Source organism: Archocentrus centrarchus, chromosome 4 (genome assembly GCF_007364275.1).
Source record: "Archocentrus centrarchus isolate MPI-CPG fArcCen1 chromosome 4, fArcCen1, whole genome shotgun sequence".
Classification (NCBI taxonomy): Eukaryota; Metazoa; Chordata; class Actinopteri; order Cichliformes; family Cichlidae; genus Archocentrus; species Archocentrus centrarchus.
This window is the reverse complement of record NC_044349.1, coordinates 34,579,174-34,598,074: the sequence shown is the minus strand read 5'-3', so window position 1 is coordinate 34,598,074 and position 18,901 is coordinate 34,579,174. Positions and strand designations below refer to the sequence as shown.

The 18,901-nt window shown below is 41.2% G+C and overlaps 1 protein-coding gene across 2 annotated transcripts in view; it reads left to right on the top strand.

The window, feature by feature from the left end:
• Positions 1-244: 244 nt before the first annotated feature.
• The window catches only part of nfic (nuclear factor I/C), a 58,353-nt gene continuing 39,696 nt past the window's right edge, over positions 245-18,901 (top strand). Inside the window, exons 1-3 of one of the 2 annotated variants that reach the window (XM_030727063.1) lie at positions 245-436; positions 14,861-15,031; positions 16,178-16,354. In XM_030727063.1, coding sequence (XP_030582923.1) covers positions 356-436; positions 14,861-15,031; positions 16,178-16,354 — 429 coding nt within the window. In that variant the 5' untranslated portion in view covers positions 245-355. The remainder of the gene's footprint in view (positions 437-14,860; positions 15,032-16,177; positions 16,355-18,901) is intronic. The other variant, XM_030727064.1, reaches the window with a different exon arrangement.

The following is an 18,901-nucleotide window of genomic DNA, read 5'->3' as shown; positions in this document are numbered from 1 at the left end:
AGCCCCACCCTAAATTCTCTGTACAGATTACATCTGCTCATCTATCACCTTAGAAAAGGGGACCTGAGTGAAGAGGCAGGAAGACAAAGTAACAGTGAGAAAGGAAAAAGTGAAAAACACAAAGAATAAAACGGTCCAGTGTGAGGAAGAGCCAGCTGAACAGGAGAGAGGCAGAAGGTTAATGTAACACTGTTCAGATCTGCCGCAGCCTACCAGGCGGAGTGTGTGTGTGTGTGTGTGTGTGGTGGGGGGGTTACTGCCGTGGAGCCCGAAGCTTGACGCGGGACGTTTCTGGTCTCGAGCACCGCGGTTTTACTCCAGCTGGCACGCGCACAATGGTAGAAATGAATATGGAATGGTAACGAAGGACAACGCGAGATGGGCAGGCGCTGAAATCAGCTTTAACTTTCCCCCGTGGCGGCTCAGCTTCGAAATGGTAGGACAAAACCTGTTCCGGTACAACAATGTAATAGTGTGTCCCTTCCTACTGGTGTGCTGTTTCATGTTTTCCGAAAAAGACGCAATGCGAGGAGTTGACTGAGTAACGCAGGCTACGCTGCTGAAAGTGGGGCAGAAAGCGGTGTAACAGTTTCATCCGATCTCTAATGTCAACAAGCCCGGCTGTTTATTGTCCTTTCTCTCTTTTAGTTTGTTTCAACATCTGAACATGCTCCGCTCCGTGACGTTTTCCTCTGGAGAGATTCTGCCCGCTAAATTCCATTTAAATTATGGCAAAAATAAAATCTCCCGCGGACGACAACAGATATACACGTAGCCAAAACATAACTCGAAAACAAGGTTGAACTGTCAGGACCCATCCTTAAATTCGGCACACATATGATACACGCAACACCCCATCCTTCAATAAAATCTTAACTTTGCCAGTCGGTGTGTCCTTTTATCCAGCTGACGTTTTCCGTCAAACACGCAGCGCAAGGCGGAAGCAGGCAGCACGAACGATTATTAAAGTGGAAATTTCATTGACGTAAAGCTCTTTCTGAGTATTATATATATACACCGAATTTGCCAAAATGTATTCAGACAGGAAATTATTTAATGGTACGCACGGATTGATGCGTACGCCTGTGATATAAAACAAACCATTTTTAATGAGTGTAGTTTTGAATGAAGTTTTGAACGTGGCGTGTTAGCGTTACGTAGGCTTTCCCCCACAGGCTGCGGATTTCGGGCCTTGATTTCGGCCGATTAGGCGGAAAACATGCCCTGCTGTGTGCGTATCAGATGTGCAGTCGCGGGTGAAAGTTGTTGAGCTAGGGGCTTTGTGGAAGAGCGTGCAGCAGCAGGCCGTCCGCCGCTTTCCGTTCGTCACGCGGGACGGTGGAAGGCCAAGTTGAAGTTCAGCTCAAGCCTCCTCCTCCTCCTCCTCCTCCCGGTTTGTGGATGTGTGGATGTTCCTGTGCGTTTGTGTTAGTCAGCAGAAAATGGCCGCAGTTAGAGCCAGCGGGCTGAATTAGAATGACAGGCCGACAGAGGGCCTCCTGCCCCGGCTTAAAGGCCAGGCAGAGAATTGCCTGAAAGAAAAAGAAAATGCAGCTGGTGGAGGCAGTCCTCCTGAACCAGCGCAGTTGGGAACACTCGAAGATACTTGTTCAAGTTGAAAGGTGAGCAAACATCCCAGAAGCCGTTCTAGAGAAGAAAACAGGCAAATGTTGCGTCTCTGCAGTCCCATTAAAGGCACTACACGACACGCAGGACTGTCTGCTTCAAGACTGTTCAACCCACTGGTGTGGCATACCTCTGAAGTCAGTCTGCAGTACTCTGCTCACAAGGCTGAAATAAAATCACACACCTCTTGTGTCTTGAGGGCTTGATGTGAAGGTATTCACATCTTAGGTAAAACCAACGTCCTGAGTTAAAATCGACTACTGTGAACTGTATACCACTAGACAACGAAAATAAATCATTATTAGCTCAATTTATTTAAAATACCGAAAGTAAGGATTCTGAGTAGAAAAGGAAACATAAGTGTTACACAAATATATCATGAGAGTGCTTAGTCATTGATGTAGGCTCTAAGTAGAATTTATTGTTGCCTGAATATGTTTAAAACTCTTTAACACACATTTTATAAACTTATATGAACGTATTTTAAATAACATGACTTATGGCTGTCAAATTAAGAGAGTGCACTAAAAAAGTACTGAATAATACAGGGATGAAGTATATCCCCCTGTACCTAGCCTACGAGCACTCATACTTGCATTTTCCTGCCATGGTTTGGACCAGTTTGGACCCAGTTGTCACCTCAGAGGGAAGTTATTGTAAAGCCACACAAAGTTATTCTGAGTGATCACCTTTATTGTGATTTCCACGTGCCTCCATCCATATGTGAGGAGAGCTCACAGGGTTTGATGACTAGGAAAATGCTGTGAAACATGGTTACAGTTACAGATCTCTGTCCACTTGGATGCCCGTGAAGGCGCTTAAGTTAAATTCTGGGTACTCAGAGTCTTAGTGTTGGAGAAGACGCTGTTCTGACTGCGCATGGTCACACACCAACACATTAACAGGACACTTGGTGTTGGTTTCTTTAAATGGCCATGTGCTTATATATCATGGAAATATTGTGCTGATGTGAGTATGATATATCCACATCTAAAATAAATGTGTTGTCATCTGACTGGGGATGTAGCCGCTCAGGACTTTGAACACCCAGTGTGAATCAGGGTAGCCTGTGCTGGACTCGACGTAGATAAAGCTGTTACTGAGATGAACTGCTGTGCGTGTTATATGGCAGCTGCGGAGTGAGAGCGCAGCTGCAGCTTTAAGCCCATGGTTTGGGATGGGCTGAGTTCATAACGTCATTTCAGTTCTCCGTCTTTTATTCTTCGCCCCCTCATCTCCTTCCCTCTCCAAATGGCACAGCTCCTGTGCTCAGTTAAACCTCGGGCCACATTCTCCGAAGAATGATTATTTTGAACTTTCTTTGTTTCCCTGCGGGACATTTTTCTGGGGCCTAAACTTTTTTGGCGTGTCATCGTTTCTGGATTTAACGCAGCGGAGTCATTCGAGCTGACTGGAGCGCTCTCATATCTGGATTCTTTCAAAAAGCCCAGTTTCTCCAACCCGGAGGCGCAGTTGCTTAACTGAATTAGAACATGGAAGAACACGTAGAAATCTGCAAAAAGAAATGATGCGCTATGGGAATTAAAATTCTCAGCCAAGGGATGTTTATGTTAACGCATAACTTGGTCAGATTCAGCTCCATCTCATCAAAATGATGTTTTCTTCCCTCTCGCTGTCTCAGGTAAAACTACACCATTGCTGTTACAGTTGAACTGTTAAAGGACAGCCCTCCCATTTTGAAAGGAAGCTTTAGACAGATTTGACAGTGCAGATATGACCTAACACTGTCCAGTGACTGATGTCTTTATTCAGACAATTTCAGCAGTGCCTGAAGTTATTACAGGCTGTAATCTGAGTTAAGGCTTGATATCAAAAGAAAGTACACAAGGCTGAAGGCTGGAACAAATCACACAGACTGCAAGAGGCCTGCTGAGCAGGGACTTGAATTAACATGTGGCTTTTAGCTGGAATACTTTGAAGTTACTGGTTAACAGACTTCAACAGATTCAACTTCTCTACAGTAACCTTTCGAGCTTGTCTGCATGTGTCTGTCTGTCCAAAATTGTTCTAAAATTGTTCTTAATAGTATTGCTGTTGTTTTCTGTGGATTTGACTTGTTTGCATATCAGCATCACTATATATATATATATATATATATATATATATATATATATATATATATATGTGTGTATATATATATATATATATATATGTGTATATATATATATATATATATATGTGTATATATATATATATATATATATATATATATATATATATATATATATATATATATATATATATATATATATATATATATATATATCCAGATCTTTATTTCAATTGCTCTCTCTTTTTTTTAATTATTGGGAGTGTCAGATATATTGTTAGCATTAACGTTACACAGATATAGTCAAAACTTCAGGTGTGTGTCACCTAGTTTAACATTGGTGAGCAAACATCTACTAAAGTAGATTATACAATGTTACTAATCAAAAGGCAGCTGGAATTGGCAAAATGTCAATATCTGACTTTTCTGTATTGTTACAATTATTTATTTATTTGTGGAAGAAAACACACACCACACTAAGCTTAGTCTAGTTTGAGGAGCAGATCTATATGGCATATGCACATCACTTAATACCTGCTCTCAGGCCCAGTGTAGCCACCTTCACTGATGACAGCGGAAGCTTAATGTTGCAGAATTCGCCTTATAAATGGTCAGCATACCCTACGCCTTCAGTGTAGCCAACAGTTCACGCTTGTTATACACAGTCCAGTATTTTCAGGGACTCACATGCACTCGACTAGATGTTAGAAGTCTTTTATGACTTGTTTCCTGCTTCCATCAAGTTTCTGAGGTCAGCAACACCAGACCATCACACTACCACCACCGTGTTTGACTGTTGCTTTAATGTTATTTTTATGAAATGCTGTGTTAGTTTTATAACAGATCTAATGGGGCTCAAACCTTCCCAAAAAAAGTAAAAATTCTGTTTTGACAGTTCACAGAATATTTTTTTCCAAAGTTTTGGGGATCATCAAGATGTTTTTGGTAAATTTGTGTTCTTTTTGGTCAGCAGTGGTTTTCTCCTTGGAGCTCTCCCATGGATGCCATTTTTGCCTAGTCTCTTTCTTATTGTTGAATCATGAACTCTGACCTTAACTGAGGCAAGTGATGCCTGCAGTTCTTTAGATGTTGTGTGGGTTCTTCTGTGACCTCCTGGATGAGTCGTCGATGAGCTCTTGGAGTAATTTTGGTAGGCTGCTTTTGTGAATGTTCACCACTGTTCCAAGCTTTCTCCATTTGTGGATAACGGCTCTCACTGTGGTTCACTGGAGTCCCAAAGCCTTAGAAATGCCTGGAAATGTCCTTTCCAGACTGACAGATGTCAATGACTTTTGTCCTCAGATGTTTCTTTAGATCGTGGCATGATGTGCTGCTTTTTGAGGTCTTTTAGCCTGCTTCATTTCGTCAGATGGGTTCTATATAAGTGATTTTTGTTTCAACAGGTTTGGCATTAATCAGGCCTGGGTGTGGCTTGAGAAATTGAACTTAGCTTTCCAAAAAATGTGGATAACCACAGTTAATTCATGATTTAATTACTTTTTCACATAGGGCCAGGCAGGTTTGGATAGTTTTCTTCCCTTGAAATCATCATTTAATAACTGCTTTTTCTATTTACTCGGGTTGTCTTTGGCTAATAGTAAAACTTGTTTAATGATCTGAAACATGTATGTACAGATACATTTGAATGATAGACAATTCTTTTTTTCACTGAACTACAGTATCCAAAGTAAATTATACATATAGACTCATTTCACTGCTTTTTCATCCTGCAAGTATTACCTGTAAAGTGGTAATAGACAACACTGGTGCAGACAACTGTGCTTCAGAAAACAGTTATTTCAGACACATATGTGGCAGGCAGTTTTTTTTCTTAGTGAACTAGTAGAAATGATGCTGACTGAATGCCACTTTTGAACCCTTTCACGTTCCAGACGTCTCGCCATGGAGTGAATGCCCATTCTGGCTTGACTCTGGTTTATTTAAGTTCCTGTCACTCTTCCTGTTCACAGCCATTGCCTTTTCTGACAATAGGATTAATTTTTATTTTTTTTTGCCAAGTGGTATTTTCTTTAACTATCTGGTATTTTTTTATTGCCTTGTAAAAGCTACTGATAGCTACCTGAAAAACATAAATGCTATCCTGTTTTGGTTGTGCAGTCAAGCCTTCATTTTCACAGGAGACTTCATACCGACTGGCAGACAGAATTTCATAACCAAGGCGTGTAGGAAACCAAGCTAAACACAATGACCATTGCATGATGCAGTCAGCTTTTACTTTGTAATGTATTAACTTGGTATAGTACAGAAAAGTATGTAGGTTAATAAAGTTAGCGTAGACCATTAATTAAATTATGATGGCTTCATGTATGTAAACTGACACACATTAATCATTCTGTGGTGTGATGGCCACAGCTGGTTAATAATCAAATAGGAGTAGCTCACGTGTTGCATTTGTTTGACCAGCATGAGATTACTTGAAAGTAAGTCAAGTGTGGATGTCAAGAGGAGGAGGTCCTCTAGTGAGCTGCAGCCTAATTTAACCCCTGAACACTCTCAGTACAGTTCCTACTACCAGTAGGCTGGTTTACCAACTGACCAAATACATCAGATCTCTTGTTGCCTCAAAAATCAAAGAGTCTGTGGATGTCAGTTGGTGCTGATATTATCAGAACAGACTAAAACTGTTTTGCATATTTAAATTAGCTCAAACAGTGTGAGGGTATTTAATATTGTGCTGCTGGGGTTTAAGAGAAATCTCCCTGTACTTCAAAACATTACTCTCTTTCTCTCTCTCTCTCTCTCTGTCTCTCTCTCTGTCTCTCTTTTGTTGAACAGTTGAATTAATAAAGAACTTTTTTTTTTATTCAACTTGCATCAAAAACTGTAGGACTGGCATTTCTATAACACCTTTGTAGTCTTACTGACCAGTTGATGCACCATACAAAAGCAGCAAGTGTTTGTAACTCTTGAAAAATGTGGGTTCCTGCTGTGTGTTTGTGTATCAGGCTGAGGAGATGCTGCAGTTTGGCCAGAAACGATTCCCATCATAAGCACATCATTCTCATTGTAATCTGCCTTTTTCTAGGAAGAAAGCTTTTTACAGGCTTATTTGGTCGATTTTTTATTATTATTATATTATTATTATTCATACATGTACTCCTTACTCCTACTTTCACACAAATACATTTTTATTTGTTGCTGGTGCAGCATTAAGTGAAATGCTTATACTATTGAGTTGTGAATTTTTTCAGTGAATTTGTTGTTTTGTTATTTATACAGAGAGATTGACAATGGATTTAAGTTGTGTGTCTGTCTATCTTCTGGTAAAGCTGCAGCTGCTGCTTGTCAAAATGCTAATTAGGAACATTCAAACATGCTAATTGTATCCTGAGTTAATAACTACAGACTGATTTTGATTACACTAACAGGTGTTTGACTTGGTTGAGATGGTCTCATTTTTTTGTTTGGTAAATTCCATCTGTATTGGAACCAGATGTCACACAATGCACTTCCTCAGAGAAGGATGCTCTATTTAATGTCAGGTTGCTGGCATTGCCCCTGTGCCTTTTTGGCATTAGGGTTAGATTGCATTTAGCTGCATTTTCATGAAATCAGCAAAGTGAGCCGCGCTTTTTGAACATTGTGGCCTTTCAGCCATTACTCGAGAACATAGAGGAACGTGAAACATAGTTTCTCAACAACAGCTTCATTTTAATTAGTTAGTGAGGAATTTGAAAACTTCAGCAGTGTTAGTCTTAATAAACATTGCATAACCACTGAAAGCTGCACTGTTTGTTTTAATGCTTATAAATTAGTAACTGACCAGTCTGACACCAGTACCAATTTAATAATAATAAGAAGAATATTTTATTTATAAGAATATTTTATTTATCTTGAAAGTTGTGAAATTACTGTGTTAAAGCAACAAAAGCATGAAAAATGACAGCTCAATAAAACAAGTACAAAATCAAAGAACAATACCAGCCCTTCGTACTTATTCTTAGTGACAATTTCTCAGAATTTATTGGTCCAACTCCACCATGACTACACAGCGTAGTAACCGTACAAAAACTGACGTTCTGAAGGCGTAATCACCAAACAACGCAGATATGTAAAACAGTTTAAAGTGTAATATACAGCAGTATATTTATAATTCATTTTTAAATGTACAAAAAGGTGTCCAATAACCTGGAGCAATGATGATATTATTATATCAGGAACAATTACAGGAACAGTTCTCTAAAAGAAAATTAGCAGGTCAGACTTTAAAAATTGGCATCATCTAGAAAATTGCAACTACATAATAGTAGACTGTAGACATCGTAGTAATGATGTGATCAATCTTGCTATCCATGTTAAAGGAAAATTGAAAAATCCACAGAAAGTAACCACATTTTGTTTAATCAAATAACACATAGACACAGGTATGTAATCTGCTGTGTGCACTGGCCTGACCCATACTGGAGCCAAAACAATTTCACATTTAATTTCCACGTATTTCAATTTCATTTTTTCATTATTTGCATTTTAAAATTATAATGCAAATTTTCAATCAATAAAGTGTTTTGTTTTACATCCTTAATGTTACACTTTTTATTCTTAACTTTAATGTTACTGTGTATAATTACTGGTCCAATATTTTGCCCAGTCTCATCTATTTCTTAGCACAGAACAGGGCTGTAACAAAATTCCACAGTTCGGTTCATACTGCGATACAGAAGCCACGGTTCAGTGAATTTCAGTTCATTTGAATATATGAAACCGTTATCTGTGGATCAAAATATGTGACTAAAACAAACAAATTACTTTTTTATTCCTTGCAATCAATCAGTAACAAAAAATAACTTTCAATAACTGCCACATTTGACTACAAAACAAATGAAAATTGAGTCAAAAAACCAAACTGTCATTGTCTGTTATTATTTTACTACTAAAACATAATGCAACACAACAATCCTCAGACAATAAAGCTGACAAAACAATCCTCCTCTGATGAGATTCATGAGAACAAATCACCTGAGAGGTTCATCTACATGTCACCTTATTATCACCTCATGCTTATTTATTCCCAATATTGCAGCTCAGACGGGTGACCCTGCTGTTTACGGAGAGCTGGCAGGAACCAGCTAATCAACAACAGCTGGTTATAAGCCAACATTATGCCAGCTAATGTTAGGCTCGAATGTCCTAAAAATCACACTGATAAACATTTTGATTCTCACGTCATATGAGTTTATTTGCCAAGTGTCTGAGTCGTCTACAACATTAGAGCTACCTCAAAAACAGTTTCAGCAACCTGGGCTAACAGTGGCCAAATCAGCAGCGCTTACTAAAACAGCAGCAGTTACCGGCAGACAAATCTGATTAAATGCAGCTTGGAAGCACGGTGGCATGGTAGTTAGCACTGATGCCTCACAGCTACAAGGTCTGGGCCTTTCTGTGTGGAGTTTGCATGTTCTCCCGGTGTTTACGTGGGTTTTCTCCGGGTGCTCCAGTTTCCTCCCACAGTCCAAAGACATGCAGTTACTGGGGTTAGGTTAATTGGTGATTCTAAATTGCCCATAGGTGTGAAAGGTTGTCTGTCTCGCTGTGTTATCCCTGCGACAGGCTGGCGACCTCTAGAGCGACCTCTTGTTCTATGACAGCTGGCATAGACTCCACCCCCACCCCACTGTAAATTGTTAAATTTAAAATCATTTTAGTTTGCACAATTATTTTTGAGTTTCTGAAAATGGGTGTGTGTGTGTGTGTGTGTGTGTGTGTGTGTGTGTGTGTGTGTGTGTAATGGCAGTGGAGGGGCTCTTTTGCATGGTTTTTATGTGAACGGGGCTGCAGTTGGACTCGTCTCTACTTCAAAGAGGTGAATTAATCTATCAGTTGATATTAACAATGCAGGTGCCTTTGTGTGACTTATGAATGCAACTTTTTATTTTGTTTCCATTTTATTTACGATACTCTGTTTACTGACCTCTCAGTTTTTGCTGTGTAAGCCTCACTGTCATGACCTGCATCATAGCCACAAAGGCACAGTAACTCTAAAGCAATATATAGGCCCATAACTCTGCTTTTCAGAAGAGGTGAAAAAACATCATACAGCCCAGATCTGGTTACCCTTTCAAAGCTGTATTAGTTTAAATGGCTTCAGATCTTCTTATGAAATGTGTAGATTTGTAAAACATTATTTTTGTAAGCATTTAGATTGAAGTGGACCTATCATGCTTTTCCCTAAATTGTCATAAATACACTGATACAATGAAAAATGACCAAAGTTTTAAATAAAGTGGTCTGTATATGTAAAATAAATCATTCTGAGCCAAAAGCTCAGACTTAAGAGTGCTCTAAACACTATGAAACTTTTTCTTTTTTTTTTCTTGGAGGATACTTAACAAGGACATCTCTATCACATATAATGTTTCCCAGTTCTGCTGTAGTTTGGCTCTTTGGGTTATGGGTGGGACAAATGTGTCATAAAGTGCTGTGAAAACAGGCAGGGCCTGAACAGAAGCTTTAATACGGAAGACTTTTCCAAACACAAAATTTAGAGAGCTGACTGGAACCTGGAAACACAAACTGGGAACAAAAGTGGAACACAGAACTTGGGCAGAAGACAGCACTGGAATGAGGGATGACGTGACACAGAGCTATGGGAAACACATACAGTTTATATACAAGGTAACGAGGGGAGAAGAAACAGGTTGGAGACACAGTGGGAACAAATCAGGAATCACGAGATAGGGAAAGTAGAACTAAACTAGCTATGGCTAGCGATCTGTTTCGGTAGCTAACAGCTGAAATTCTCAGCCTGGCTCAAAGGTACCTCAGCCAGGTGCAGTGCGGCATGATCAACTGCTAGCTAGAACCCTGAATACAGAGAAGAGATGGGAGGACAGAATGGGAATGCAAAACGAGATAAACTAACCAACTGGAGCAGGCAGGGAACTAAAGGCACAGAAAACAGGAATGGAGATATAACTGAATGGAGAGAAAAGGTTAACCTGACACAACTAAACAGAAAACCAAACATCCACAGGAACAGGACACAGAGGGATAAGACAGACACAGGGACACTAAGGTCAAAGGACAGACTGGACATGAAAAGGAACTAACCGCATCTAATAGGCAACACAGGGGATGCATGATCACAACAACCTAAAACCAAGAACAGAACCCCATACTAAGACTAAGAGGGCCTGAGAATATAAATACCAAACACAGAGAGAAATTAAACAAGGTATCAAGAACATGGAACTAAACACAGAGGCAATACTATTAAGTGAACAAATGAGGATAACCGACAAAACAGAGACTGAAACAAAAATGAGACACAGAAACACAAGGAAGGCAGAATACACAGGGACTCAGGAAATTCAGTGCAAACTGAAACCATTAACAAGAACCCCAAACCTAGGAATATAAATCTAAGGAACAAACCAAGAACTTATTATAATAATAGAATAGAATAGAATTATTGTACACACAAGTTGCACAACAAAATTTAAAATGCAGTCCTTCCAGGTGCCTTAACAATAAATAATAGAAAGTATGAGTAGTAAAACAGTTAATAAAACACAATACATAATAAAATTAGAAGAGACACTACCACTCCACGTCACTTTCCATTTGACAGCACCGAGTTCAATTCAATGATGGCTCTGGCATAAAAGTTGTTTCTCAGTCTATTTGTTTTGGCCTTAAAGTTCCTGAAGCGTCTTCCTGATGGCAGCAGCTGAAACAAAGGGTCTGAGGGGTCCTGGAGGATGTCCTGTGCCCTTCTCTGGCAGCAAGCATTGAACAGTTCCTGGAGGGAGAGCAGGGGACAGCCTATAATCTTTTGAGCTGTATTAATGACTCGCTGGAGTGTTTTTCTGTTTGCTGCTGTGCAGCTATTAAACCATACGCACAGACAATAGGTCAAAATCCGTTCTACAGAGCAATGGTAGAAGGACACCAGCAAATTTTGGGTCAGGTGGTTGCTTCTGAGAACCCTCAGGAAATGCAGTCTCTACTGGGCCTTTTTGACAATGCTGGTGGTGTTGATACTCTAATGCTGGGTTTCCATTAGTATCTACTCAGCGCGGGTCGACTCGCTGTGGTCTTGTTTTGTTTCCATTGCAATTGAGGAGCACCTCGATGTGGGTGGAGTCGATATAGCAGCGCGGGCAGTAGCCTCTTGACGGAATTTGTATGCGGCTCAAAACACAACATAACAATGGATGAGATAGAGGTAAGCTAACATAGCTAATGCCAGTTTAACCCCTTAACTGGCAAGGGCCCGGTGACGGGCCGTTTGTAGTCCCTTTTATATGGCAGGCTAGACCCTCCCATTTTTATTGACACGTCATTTGGCCAATCATGTAACTGGCTGCACCAAATCACCTGACAAAGCTACGTGACGCCCTCTGAGTATTATTGGCTCTGGGAAACCCATTTCTTAACATTATTGGCCGAATGAGGTGTCAGTCAAAATGGGCGGGTCTAGCCTGCCATATAAATGCACTTCATTCGGCCCGCGGACCAGACGCAGCCGATTAATAGGCTATGAAATGGGTTGTTCAGAGCCAATAATAACCAGAGGGTGTTATGTAGTTGTTTCAGGTGATTTTATTTGCTGCCAGTTAAGGGGTTAATATCATCATCATGCATAGGTTCCCCATACAATGTTTTAATGGATGTAGGTTATCATTAAGTATAACCCTATACCACTGAACATGTCATAATCAACTCAGTGTACTTCAAAATTGCTGCTGTTCGCTTACTTCCAGCAACAATTACTGTATTAAGCCTATATTGGTTGTGAAGTGCAGTTTCTCAGCTTTCAGAAACCGTTTGAATTTTTCCGATAGGACAAATGGTCGTGTAATTACAGTAATTCAAAGTTCCTGTGATCAGCTGTGTTAACCAGCTGTTCACGGCTATTAGTGGCAGGTAAGGGGTGCTTCAGCAGCGATCGCTCGGCGATATAGGGTTATAATATGTATGCTGTGTGCACGTTTCAGATGGCTCTCATGTTGCAAAACTACCAATGCAAACTGTCAGTCTGGGCATTCAACCAGTGCTTTGCATGCTTCCAGTTTCTTGCTGTCGGGTTTTAAAAATGGCACGGTTGATTCTGGTGAAAGAGTCACTCTCATGACTCAACTAGTGACAACACTTCCTAGCCAATCAGTGGCATGCTGTTCTTCCATGTCACATTTTCGGATCGCCTCAGATCGCTTGGAACCCCGGCTGAGTGAGTACTAAAAAAGTACCTGGTACCAGGTACTAATGGAAACACCTTCAAACCGCATGGAGTCAAGTTAAGCCGTGCTGAGTAAATACTAATGGAAACGTGGCTTAGGTCAGGTCATCCTCCAGATGCACTCCCAGGAACTGAAAATCTGCAAACTGGTGGGGGTCAAGCCTGGGGGGCAGACTGGAGATGATGTGAGCCTGGACAAAGCACTTCATTATAATTGGTGTAAGTGCTACTGGCCTGTAGTCATTCAATTCAATGATGGCGTTCTTCGTGGGGATGGGGATGATAGTGGAGGACTTCAGGCAGGGAGGGACAGCAGCCTGACTCAGTGACTGGTTAAAAATGCTGGTAAAAATACCAGCCAGCTGAGTTGCGCAGACCTTCAGTACACATCTAGAGACACCATCAAGCCCCACAGCTTTCCCGGGGTTCACAGTTTCCAGCATACACCTCACTTGTTGCTCCTCCAGCCTGAGAATGTAGCTGCTGCCTGCTGATGGGTGTTGGATGGCTGTCTCTGGTTGTTGTACCTTGAAGCAAGCAAAGAAGCTGTTCAGCTCCTCTGCCAGATTGATGTTGTCAACTGACAGCCTGAGTCTGTAGTTTATTATATGCCGAACCCATTGCTGCACCTGTCTGAAGTCATGGCTCTGGAAACAGTCCTCAATCCTCTTCTTATATGCAGCCTTGGCCTCCTTGATGCCCCTCTTCAGCTTGGCTCTGGCACTGCTGTAAAGCACCCCATCACTAGCACTGAAGTTGGTGTTCCTCTCTCTGAGCAAGATCTACACCTTTCCATTCATCCGTGGCTTTCTCTTTGTGAAAGGGGCAGTTTTCCTGAGGGCAGTGTATGGTGGTATCATGAGCAGGCACAGATGGTCTGACTGGGCAATCATGCCGATGTGTTGTCCTGCCAGCTAGCTCAATGGCTGCACCTGGAATGGAGGAATGAAACCAGGTCTCAGTGGAGAGCAACACACAGCAGTCCTTCACAGTATTGTTTGTAGTCACCAGCAATCTCAATTTATCCATTTTATTTGTCAGTCATACCATTGGTGAGGAAAACGCTGGGCAGCAGCGGTTTATGAGGCCATTTCCATAGTCTGGCTAGAGTGCCGGCTTAGCAGCCTCTTTTCTGCCTCCTCTCTTTGCAACAGCTCCATCTGGGACACCTCCCTCGGGGATGATGAACCACAAAGAGCCGGGTGGTTTGGCAATGTCCACCAGGATGTTGTGGGAGGAGAAGAAGTCGATTTTAACCACCCGCTTACTTTGTGCTCCTATCTGTAGGTGTTTGTGCATCTGTATGAAGTGGTGGTTGCCCAAAATAATGGTGTTGCGTTGAGCAACAGTTGACACTCACATAACCACATACACGATCTCACAGAGCACCAAAAAGGAGAGCACTGAGCCGCTGCGACTACGCGTGCCACTATCTTGTCGATAAGACCAAACTCAAAACTCTGGGTCCTAGACCCGGGGGCCATGACGAAGTGCCATCTTTGCTGTTTCTGAATAGGAATTTATTGTCCCACTATTTCTATTGAGGATTGTTTGAATTCTGTTTCTTTAGTGTTTCTGACAGCAGTTAAGCTGTTTCACATGAGTCATGTGCATGCTTGTATTTTTTCCATACATAAAGTAGATCAGAAAGAAGGGAGGTTATTCAATTCAGTTCAATTCAATTCAATTCAATTTTATTTATATAGTGCCAAATCACAACAAACAGTCATCTCAAGGTGCTTTGTATTGTGGGTAAAGACCCTACAATAATACAGAGAAAACCCAACAGTCAAAACGACCCCCTATGAGCAGCACTTGGCGACAGTGGGAAGGAAAAACTCCCTTTAACAGGAAGAAACCTCCAGCAGAACCAGGCTTTCATTGGATTTCATTGGATTGGGTATTGATTATTGTGTCTGTTCTCTGTCTTTCTCCGTGTGTGTGTCTGTGTGTCTGTCATCTAGGATGAGTTCCATCCGTTCATTGAGGCTCTGCTGCCCCAGGTTCGTGCCTTTGCTTACACATGGTTCAACCTCCAGGCCAGGAAAAGGAAGTACTTCAAAAAACATGAGAAGAGGATGACTAAAGAAGAAGAGAGAGCTGTCAAAGATGAACTGCTGGGGGAGAAGGCAGAGGTGGTATAACTATGGATATATTGGATTTCTTTTTTCACTTTAAAAATCAGATTCTTTTGTTAATTGTGAAAATAAACTGACAATCTCTATTTTTCTTTTCCAAAAATCAGTGTTTTGTGGCATACTTATATTGGATTTTCTGCAAATAATAAGTCTCGATAGCCGGGGATCGGTCCGCCAGGGCCTCCACTCTTGGCCACCACCCGACACACACTGCACCTGACCCCTACAACGCCTCAGGTGGCCTCAGAGTCTCATCTCTGCTCTTTGCAGATGATGCAGTCCTGTTGGCTTCATCAGGGGGTGGCCTCCAGCTCGCAGTGGAACGGTTCGCAGTGTGAAGCGGCTGGCATGAGAATCAGCACCTCTAAGTCTGAGGCCATGGTCCTCAGCCGGAAAAAGGGTGGAGTGCCCTCTCCGGCTCAGGGATGAGTTCTTGCCCCAAGTGGAGGAGTTCAAGTATCTCGGGGTCTTGTTCACGAGTGACGGGAAAAGGGAGTGGGAGATCAACAGATGGATCGGGGCTGCTTCTGCAGTGATGCGGACACTGCAGAAGCAGCTGTCGGTCTGTCGTGGTGAAGAAGGAGCTTAGTGTAAAAGTGAAGCTCTCGATTTACCGGTCGATCTACGTTCCTACCCTCACCTATGGTCACAAGCTTTGGGTAGTGACAGAAAGAATAAGATCGCGAATACAAGCAGCAGAAATGAGTTTCCTTCGAAGGGTGGCTGGCCTCTCCCTTAGAGATAAGGTGAGGAGTGCAGCCATCCGGGAGGGGCTCAGAGTAGAGCCGCTGCTCCTCCCCATCAAAAGGAGCCAGTTGAGGTGGCTCAGGCATCTGATTAGGATGCCTACTGGCTGCCTTTTGGGTGAGGTGTTCTGTGCATGTCCCACTGGGAGGAGGCCCCGTGGTAGACCCAGGACATGCTGGGGAGATTATATCTCTTGGCTGGCCTGGGAACGCCTTGGGGTCGCGCCGCATGAGCTGGGGAGAGGGAAGCCTGGGCTTCTCTGCTTAGGCTCCTGCCCCCGCGACCCGGCCCCGGATAAGCGGAAGAGAATGGATGGATGGATGGATGACATTAATAAACCTGCTAGTACAAAGCAATACTCAGTTAATTAGAGTCTGTTTATTTTTCCTTTCCTAGGTGAAACAGAAGTGGGCTAGTCGTCTTTTGGCTAAGCTAAGAAAGGACATTAGACCTGAATGCAGAGAGGACTTTGTCCTGTCAATCACCGGGAAGAAAGCTGCCTGTTGTGTCTTGTCAAACCCTGACCAGAAAGGCAAAATGAGACGCATAGACTGTCTTCGACAAGCTGACAAGGTAAATTAGAAAATTGGTTTGTACTGTATTTTCTTTTGGCTGAAAAGATAGAAGGGCAGATATTTTTTTCTAACCCTGGACTAAAATGTTGGAATTTTATTCCGGTAAGACTAAGGTCCGATTTAGACTTCGGCAGCAAATCTTTGTAGAGCCTCTGATTTCACTTACATAAATGGAATACTATGTGCTATTACTTGACTGTGTGGTTGTGTCCTGGTGTTTTACATGCAGTGCCGGTTCAAAACAAATAAAATGCTGGGACTTTTTTTCCCCTCCTAAGTCCTTGCTCTTTGTTGTGTTTTTTTTTTTTTTTTTTTTCAGGTCAAACATACTTGTCCTTCTTTTTCCACTTCTTTGTACATTCCTTTCTGTTCATTCTGATAGTTTCAGCAGTCTCCCTCCAGGACACTTGTGGGTCCTTATATTTGTGCTATGATTATTATTCCTTATATTGAGATCCCAATTATTATTCTCTCACTGACAAATCCAAAAACTGTGGTTAAAAGGTAGCCAGAAATGCACGGGAGGAATCAACAGGACTGCACAGGCCAATTGCAATAGTTGTGGACTGTGTTGTCATGACCTGTAGTTACATTTCCAGGGAGGTGCACGTCAGGTTTCAACATAAGTTAAGTTGTAGGGTTTCAGAGGGGTTTGCGGTTACATGGTAGGTACAGTGAAGCATAAATCCCCAGTAAGAGTGAAAATGTATGGGCACCTGGGTGGCTGAACAGGCAACCACATATACCAGATTTAAACCCAGGACTTTTTTGCTGTGAGGTAACAGTGCTAACCACCGTGGCACCATGCTGGGCATTTGTCACCTCTCAAACTCAAAAGTCTACAGCTGATCTCAGTAAATGAACAGGATGAGCTCCTTCCCTGTCTGGAGACTGACACACGTGGGTTACAGATGATGACGCATGGCAGATGACGGTCATCATCGTCATCAAAGCAGACTGTGTCTATGTCTGATATGTAGGACTCTATGTTATGAGAATATTTAGACTAGTTAATATTGTTTAAATTGATAAAAAAATAAATAAATTTTTTACTGTTGAAATTTGAACTTATTTCATATTAACTATTTAAATTTAATGGCACAGCTGGCGAAATAAATGGAAAGGGGATTTCATTCTGGAACGTTAACCTGTTTATATTGCTAAATTTGATTGAATCATCTGCGTCTCAAGAGGAAAACACGAGACTAACAATACTGCACATATTAATTTCAGTTACAAATACCTTATAATATTCTACAAAATGCTGTAGTTATATGTTTGTTATGAACTTGTTTAGTTGAAGTTCATAATTATTCTATAATTGTTACATTGACAGTAGTAAGATATACACGAACAGGCTTCGCAGTATATGGTGTTATTTCATTGTTTCCTGCGTGGTAAGGGTCACAAATTGCACCCTGGATTTAAGTTTTTAAAATTTAGGTTTCAGTTAACATCTGATGTTAACTCAGACTACCAGTGCATCAACTTTGACTATAAGACATACTGGCTGGCTTGTTTCTGTCTGAAATGCTGAATCAATGCTGTGACTGTGTTTGAAAGCTGAATTGTCCAAGTCCACAATTTGTACATTCTGGTAGCCAGTATTTCTGAAGCATATTTCCATGACTTTCAAAACATTATATTTCTAAAAAAAATTTCCAATCTTTCTCCTGGAACAAAAAAACAAAAAAAATTGTTTGTGACTACAGAAACCTGTAGCATGCTTTTGTTTTTCAGTATTTCACATAAAACATGAGACTAGCAAGAGAAGTATGTCTTTGGGAAAACAATACGTGTAAATGTGCATTGTCAGTTTTCAAATTAGTCTTATTTATATAGCTATTTCATGACAACAGTCATCTGAGAGTGCTTTATATCGTCAGTCCCTATAATATTATAGGGCGAACCCCAACAATTATGAGCAAGCAACAGTGTTCTCCAGCAGACCCAGGTGTAGAGAGGGCCAGAGATTTGTTTTATGTGTTAATTAAAGAAGGTCAAAACAACTCATAGGTTTCTCACAGAAGCTGAAATTTGTGGTAAACACAAATTTTTTACCTAATCTAAAGCAACTCTTATCTTTACAGTATTTACAAATCTGAGCTTCAGTTAAGATATTGTCTTATAAGGTTAATATTCTGTAACATTCATTATCATATGGTGACTACTACTACTTATGAATGTAAATGAAATATAAAATTTAGATGTGTACATATTTATGCTAAATTTTTCTGCAGCTTCTCTCCTTCCCTTTCTCTGTCATCCTCCCAAAATCCCATCGTCAGAGACTTCACCTGCACCAAAGAGTAAATCATTTAAATATGTACTATTAAACATTACATCTCTCTCTTCTAAGTCCGTTAATAAATGAGTTAATAATTGATCACAGAGACCAGTTTGCAGCAGGATGAATATGTTAGTTTAAGAATCAACACTCCTGAGTCATACAAACTGCTCGGAGCACAGGCCAATGAGGAGGAGTGGCAGCAATCTTCCACTCCAGCTTATCAGTCAACAAAAGACACTCATTTTGGCCTGAAAA